The following is an 8,210-nucleotide window of genomic DNA, read 5'->3' as shown; positions in this document are numbered from 1 at the left end:
ATCTAATTACCGCCTTTGTTTTAATTATTAAATATAGTCATTTTTATTAGAACAATATTCCATGATACGAATTTGTTGTACAAAATGGGTTGACAAAAAATCAGCAAAAAAAAACTGAGCTGACAAAAAACTGTATCACAAATTCATACCCAATTTATGTTAAACCCGTTATTTATTTATTTTACTTTAACTTTTGTCCAATAAAATATAAACATGTGACTGTGTAATAAAATTGTACCGGAATTGTTCAAAGCAATTAATCCTTTGTTTCAGTATAAATTGAGGCGTTTTTCTTCAAAAAAAGAGAGTGCAAATTGAGGCGTTCATTTTTATTAGAGAAATGCACCATGGTACAATTTTTTGTACAAATTAAACTGATGAAAACTATATTACAAATTCATGTTTAATTTATATGTCAAATCCGTTATTCGTTTTAAATTTTTAATTTAACTTTTGTCCAATAAAATATAAATATGTATTCCTTAAAAAAATATAAATATGTAACTTTGTGATAAATTTGTTAGAACTGCTGTAACTAATTAGCACGCAACTCTTTTTTCATCTTGATATTCATTTTCGTTAGACAAATATTTAATGCTATGAAATTGTTGCACAAATTGAACCAACAAAAACTGTATCATAACTTCATGTCTGATTTAAAGTCAATTCCCTAAACATGTAACTGTGTACGTAATAAATTGGAACTAGAACTGTTTTAACTAATTAGCGGTCATTATTTTCATATTTAATATCCATGCATTTTATTTTTGGTGAATAATATCCGTGCTTTCATGCAGAAAATATTATGTTTTAGATAAAGCTTAATTTGGAGCACACCCGATTTGACTCAAACTAATTAATAAAAAAAATTAAAGTGATTTTTAGGATCGTGAATCCTCTCCTATAGCTCCTATTGAGCCTTTCATTATCTTCACCTCTCTCAATATTCTTCTTTCTCTTACCATCATATTTACTCGTGCTTTATTCCTTTTTTTTCAACTTTAATTAATACTTTTGTTTTTTGTGCTGGAGAAAAACAGTTCTGTGGGGAGGGAATCTAATTTGGTTTTTCATACATCAAACTCTAAGATTTTTTAAAAAAGAAGATAAAAACTTAATTTTGAACATAAGTAACTGTACTTTATATAAATTAACTCGGTAAACATTAAACTTATTTATGAAATGTCTATGTAACAATATTTATTCTGTTTTCTATGGCACTCATCCTTTATCACCCTATTCTACACCAAAAAAAAAAAAAAAAGAACTCTAAATTTTGTGATAAGGCGGTGCTCGAACTAGAGCTACACATGACATTATTGTTCCAATACATCTAGTCACATTCTTTTTTAGCATTTGACACCCTTTTCAGAAATTCATTGAACTCATCATCCGTTCCTATCATGCTAATTCTAGCATACTTTGGACTAACACCAAATCGTTCTCCTTCTCTTGCACGAATCTTCAATTTTTCCAGCAGATAACTCCCACAATCTTCTATGCCCTCCTTACACTTCAACCATATAAAACCTGCAAGATATACATACATGTTATACAAAGTATAAGAAATAAAAATAAAAAAAAGAATTTTAATGACTATACACTGTAAGTACTATAAAATATTTTTATAGTATCATATAATTACAAATAACTGTCATTATAATTTTTAAGATAGTGATTATAAAACGATTTTACATAGTGCATAGCATTTTTAATACATTGAAACTACTTTAAAATAGTTTTATATCATCATAGATAAATATTGTTATGAATTTTATGACAGTGACTGTACAACGAATTTAGATGGTGCATTACATTTTTTTTTTCTCAAGAAATAATGGCTCTAAGGAGTGGGAAAATTAATTACCAGGGAAAGATTCAGATGACTCGTTAGTGAAGTTGCAATAGGCCTTAGGGTACTTGGCCACAGAGAAGACCTTGCTTTCCTCAATAACTTCCCACAATTTCTCCCACCTCTGCTTCAAGATGCGTTTGCTATATTCAAAGAAGAGCTCAGACTTCATGGACCCAAAGTTTTGGTAGCCATCGCAAATCACTCCCATGATCTTAGCAACTCGAGTTTGGGATTCTTTTGAGACTCCAATGGAGCTCATCTGCACATACCTTGTCATCTTCTTAGCAACCTCAATGTCCTTCACAATGGCCCACCTTCACAGCAAAATCAAAACTTTAGCATGTTTGAAGAACAGAATTTACGTACGTATAAAGTTTTCTATGTTTACTCAGCTAGTTAATTCCTTGTGTGTCTACATGAAAAATGATACTTAACATCCTAGCCTTGCGGTAAATACACTATTTGGAGAGAGAGAAATTAAAAAAAAAATACTAGATATATGATAAGAAAAGAATTTTAAAAAAAAAAAGTACAAAGAAATATAAGGTGAGAGTAAAAAATGTAATACAAACTAATTATGATTTTTTGGTACGAGCAAGTTTACCGGTATCTTTCACGTGAACTAACGTGAAACAATTTAGTTCAGACTGAATAAGACTTTATAAACAATAAAACTATTTATCTATATAATTGTTTAATGGAACTTCATATCTCAGACGAACTGAATTAATACTACTATTTAAGCTTATGTGTTAGTTGAAAACAAATATTATGATCGAGTTTATGTAAGTAGTTTAATTTATATTTCTAATGCTTCCCTTAATGCATCTATCCTTGGATTTGAAAGGAATATCAAAACAAACCCACCTACTCTTTTGTATGAAAAAAAAAGTGAATGAAAAAAATGGAACTTTAATCACTTGATCATGTCATGAATTGACAAACTCAAACATGCAAGTTAATTATATGGAAAGATAGATGAATGATGATATATTATTAACAAGTGTGTGAAGCTCAATCATATATGACTCACCCTAAACGTGAACCAGCATGACCAGTGCATTTGGAGAATGTGAAGATCATGATATCATGGTCAGCTTGGTGAGTAATGGGAGTGTAGTGTGGCCAGTAATAGGCAAGATCATGAATCAGCTTCCCTTCAGCTTCAGATTTCACCACAGGACCCCTCATAGTCCCATCAGGGTTGTTTGGAGAGGTTACCACCTCTATGTAGGGTTCATTTTTCTCATACGAAGCAGCATCACCAGCCCATTGATACAATCCTGAACGCAAAATATCAACCTCATCTTGGTATTCCTGGAACAAAACACATTGTTAATTAATTCTTCAAATAATCACACGCTAATCAAATCATTAAATTGATACCCCTTAATCTGCAAATGCCACATGCTTAATTAGACCAAGTCAACCATTTTTTTTGTGTGTATAATAGATGTACTGAGATTAAAATTTATGATCTCATAAAGGCATAAAGCCTCGCCGACCCTAGTAGTTTATCAAGTCAACCATTTGAAAATTAAGTACTTCTCCTTAAAAAAAAAAATTTAAACCATGTTGGGAGGTTGACCAAACGGGGATTATCAAATTGGTGGACACCAGAAGACACACCATGTTACCCATGTTTTTGCATATGGAATCAAATCTACATCTTCATGTGTCTACGTGGATGTGTGTTTGTTGCATGTTTCCATATATGCCTAGTTTTTCCAAATCACATGTCTGTCACATTTTGGCCTCCTAAAAAGGCCAAAAAACATTGAACAGAAGGTTTCATTTGAATTTTCATTTCCATTTCCCACAGTGGGAACAACAAGTACTGGTCATTGTGTTCAACTCAATATTTTAAGTCGTAACCGCCATATGACAAGATTGGTTCATCAAATAGAGAAACTTTGGCAATAGGCATCGCCAAGAGACACGGTTTTTTAGATCAAATGTGGACGCATTTTCCCACATGACAACTCACAGAATATGGCATATATATTTTTTGTACGAGTATATTATTTATAAGAGACATAATATTCTTCTTAATATATAATGTAATATTAAATTCGGACGTCTCAATCCTAATATATAACTCAATACTTTATAAAATACTAAACTTCTTCTAAACTCTAGATTTTTTGTCAATGTCATAATTTTTAGTTTTTGACTAGTTGAATGTGGATTTCACAATTCTAGTTTTGACTGAGTGAATGCTATCTTTATAAATTTTGTCCTATTCAACTTAATTATATAAATGAACTGATAAAACTTTAATCATAAAAAATTCAAGGAAATATTTTGATATGGTATAATGGAAGCTTTTCAATATTTTTTATTTTAAAGTTTTATAAAATAAGGATATATGTGGTCTTGAAAAAATATTTCTTATAAATATTTTTGAGATTTTTTAATTAAAAAATTCAAACATTCGGACAAATAAAATATGCTAAAGTTTCATTACTTTTTCCTGTTTTCTTATTCTTAAATAGATTGGTTGCCCTGCCTCCTAAAAGTCCAAATTAAACGTATCCTAAATAAAGCACATTAAATTCAAACGTACATATATGAAAAGAAATCATTTTTAAAAACACATTTTACCGTTATATATATGAGATAGATAGGAAGAAAATAAAGATAAGAATGAGTGATGTAATAAAGATTAAGAGAAATTAATGCTATAAAATGTTAAAAACATTATATGAATGTAACTCAGAGATGAATATATCTTTATATATATATATATATATATATATATATATATATATATATATATATATATATAGAGGGAGAAAATATAGATATGAGTGAGTGAGGTATAAAAGAGTGAGAGAGATTATAGCTATATAAAGTTATAAACACTTTATGAGTGTGTCTCAGAGATATATATATATATATATATATATATATATATATATATATATATATATATATATATATATATATATATATATATATATATATATATATATCTAACTACATAAAGGTAATTGAAATAATTGAAGGAAGCGTTTCATATTACCAAGTTTTTTCTTTCTTTCTTTTTTGAGTCAATTGTTTCATGTTTGTAAAAATAATCTTAGTATACCAAATATATATAAAAAGAGAGTGAAAATTGATTTGCTCAAATTATACAAATCAATACTTGTTAATACTTGGTGGTGGAAGATTTAAATAGTATGCATGAGATCATGTATTCCAGCTTCAATGTCAAATTGTATATGAAAAATTCTTGTTAATATTTTAAGAAAACATCAAATAATCATATACATTTAACGAAAAATAACGACCCAAAAATATAAAAGATTGATCCATCATGCATATTTATCACAAAAAATATATATTTTTGCAATGCAACCTATATAAATCAATATAAGTTAATATTCCTAAAAACAACAAAAAGTCGTGTATGTTTAATGGAAAATGACCAATAAATATAAAAAGATTGATCAATCATTAACATTTTTTTCACAAAATATAATTATCACATTATATGAATCAATACATGTTAATAATTGAAAAAATGACAAAAGATCGTGTATATTTAACGAAAAACTAGATGTGGATCCTTGTTGTTGCATGAATTATAAAAAAAAATTAAAGTGAGAAATTTTGTTATGAAAAAAGTGGAAGAAAAAAACTATTGTCCAGCACTCAGCAGCAACACGTGGCAAGGTGCTGGACAGTTTTTGTAAGTATATAAGTATATTGATAAAGAAAAAAGACTAATTGATCATTAATATTTATTTTCTTTTGCGCCATTTAGTTTTGTAAAATTCAGAATTTTTCTATAAAAAAATTACCTAAATTAATGTATACATACCCAAGTGATTTGTGTTAAAAAAAAAACGATTAATTAATTTATAGTCACAAATTCAAGCAAATATGATATACGCTTCAAAGACAATAATAATAATAATAATAATAAAGCATGTTAGCAAATGGATCTAAATCACTTGCTACATTTGTGTGTCTTCTTTAAACCATCAACGAGATTCATTCATTAATTAATTGATTAACAGCCTAACTAAGAAAACGTTAATTCTTAATGATGTCTCATTGGAAGGAGATTAAATAAAAACACATAGGAGACAAAGAAATTAATTAAGACATGATATAATAAGAATATGGTAAGGGGCAAAAGGGTATAATCACCGAATAGTATGGAACAGCAGCAACAACGTTGATGGGTTGAGAATTAGCCTCCGAAGGAGAGAGAGCAAAAACAGCTCCCTGTAATAGTTGCGTTGCTCCATTCCCTACCACAATGTATCTGTCTTCAGTAACAGCATTTCCCACCACGTGATGAAGCCTTTTAATGGCTTCCTTCATCTCCGGCAACATGTACCAGCACACGTTGCTCATGTCACTCAGATAGCTCATTAGCTCCCACCCTTTGATAACTACGGTGCAGGACTCACACATCTTTTTCCAGTATTCTTCGAACACTACCGGATCGCCCCTGTCAATTAACGTCGTCACAACCTTAAACCATACTTAGTCTCGTACCATAACAACAACAACAATAATAATAATGTTACTTTTTCTCGTGTCTCTGTGATAATATCTTCTGAAACCATCAGAACGCGAGTTTAAACGTGACATCATATCAATAATGATAACAGGAAATTTAAGAACATGACAATCAGACTATAAAAAAAGTTAAAAGAGGTCGTTACCGATCAAGAGGTAGGATGGCATTAGGAGAGATATTTGTTGGGGGGATTGTGGCATTGGAAGAAGGGAAGCCATTTGTAGCTACCACCATGATTGAATATATGCTAGCTCTTGTTTTGATCACATACACAAAGAATGCCTCACTTTCTCACTCTTTGTTTTTCCCTCGACCTTCAGTTGTGACTGCTTCTTGGCTGGGATATGTGCTTATATACACCAGGAGAAATATGGGTAGCTAACCTCTAACAATTATAATACTTTTTAAAAAAAATTAACTTTTGAACATTCTGCGGTGCAATGTATTTCGTTTTTCTATCTCCATAATTAATAAGGCCACTTTATTTATTATTTCTTTTTTTACTGCTATTTATTATTTTCTTGAAATAACCTACATTTTTAGGTAATATTTTATTTATTTTTAATGTGTAAACCTTTTGAATGAAACTATTGGAAATCTGTGGAATTATTCATGTTATTTTATAAATAAAATATGTATTTTAAGAATTTTAATATTTTTAATTGATTGAGTATGTCAATTAAAATTTTATTTTTTATTTGTATAACTTTGTACAAATTTTCAGTTCTAGAGGTAAAACAAATCCGGTTATACCTAAGCAATCCTAGTATGTTTCAATTAATTTTCAAGGTTGAATTATTTTTCCTTTAAAAAAATTTCATCTAATGACTTTAATTTCTCAATATTAAATAATTTTTAATTGATCATAAGTAGTTATAGATTTTTCATAAGATTTAGTAATTTCATTATCAACAATATCATGTCTCATTTAATGGTTTCTTTCTACCAATATTAATTCTTTCGCCCTTTTTAATTGGCTGCAGTTTCTTTAACCGAAATCATGCCATTTTTTAATTTATATTTGCTATATTTTTTATAGAAGTGTTCACAAGTACAAGTCATATATGAACTCTAATTAATCCAAATTGATTTGAACAATTTATGTTGGATCATTTATGTATTTGTATCAAAATCAAACCGAACCAATCAAAATCAAATCGAACCGATTAAAATTTTTAGAGTTGTTTGATTTGACTTAAATACTATTAATATTGAAACTGTTAGTGTTAGAATTACAAATATTGAGACTAGTGTTAGAACTTCTTAAAATATTACTTTTAGGTGAATTGTTATTTATTTCATCCTTTTTTATATTTATTTTTCTGTCATGTTTATAATATTAATGGATCATATTTTATTTATTTGTTTCAGCAAATCTGATTGTAGTAAAACTTATAACAAGAAATTAATTTATAGGAAATAATTATGATTCAAATTATTATAGTAAATATCGTTGAAAAATATTTTGTTTTAGTTTGTATTAGTCTATTTTAGAATATTATGTTGATGGTATTAAATAAATCAATTTCACTATTTTTAGACAATTGATAATATTGTGTTAATTGTATTGGTTATTTGGATGAATCATGATATAAAATAGTAATTCTAAAAAAAATATCAAATTTAAATGAATAACTCATTAGTCCAAATCGAATCAAACCGTTCATGAATGGGTTGGATTGGGTTGAGTTTTTAAAAGATTATGAAAACCAAATCCAATCAAACCGATTAAATTTGATTGAATTGGATCCTAAATTTAGTCAAAATCAATCTTAATCAACCCGCGAACACCCTTAATTTTTCAAACAAAAAAAATAA

The 8,210-nt window shown here is 28.5% G+C and overlaps 1 protein-coding gene across 1 annotated transcript; it reads right to left on the bottom strand.

The window, feature by feature from the left end:
• Nucleotides 1–1,146: 1,146 nt before the first annotated feature.
• LOC100803246 (L-tryptophan--pyruvate aminotransferase 1) lies at nucleotides 1,147–7,028 on the bottom strand. Its single transcript, XM_003519780.4, has 5 exons — nucleotides 6,538–7,028; nucleotides 6,014–6,320; nucleotides 2,889–3,172; nucleotides 1,868–2,169; nucleotides 1,147–1,530 (listed from the first exon to the last, which is right to left on the bottom strand). The coding sequence occupies exons 1-5, from the start codon at nucleotides 6,624–6,626 to the stop codon at nucleotides 1,334–1,336; spliced, it is 1,179 nt and encodes a 392-aa protein (XP_003519828.1). The 5' UTR covers nucleotides 6,627–7,028; the 3' UTR covers nucleotides 1,147–1,333.
• Between the last annotated feature and the right edge of the window lie 1,182 nt (nucleotides 7,029–8,210).

This window comes from Glycine max, chromosome 2, assembly GCF_000004515.6.
Source record: "Glycine max cultivar Williams 82 chromosome 2, Glycine_max_v4.0, whole genome shotgun sequence".
In the NCBI taxonomy this organism is placed as follows: Eukaryota; Viridiplantae; Streptophyta; class Magnoliopsida; order Fabales; family Fabaceae; genus Glycine; species Glycine max.
The sequence above is the reverse complement of the archived record's forward strand: the minus strand, read 5'-3'. Positions and strand labels throughout refer to the sequence as shown.

Coding starts and splice junctions, on each gene's coding strand:
- LOC100803246 (XM_003519780.4), bottom strand. CDS start 6,626: ATGGTGGTAGCTACAAATGGCTTCCCTTCTTCCAATGCCACAATCCCC. Junction 6,321..6,537: donor GCCATCCTACCTCTTGATCG/GTAACGACCTCT, acceptor GTTAATTGACAG/GGGCGATCCGGTAGTGTTCG. Junction 3,173..6,013: donor CTGCTGTTCCATACTATTCG/GTGATTATACCC, acceptor GTTTTGTTCCAG/GAATACCAAGATGAGGTTGA.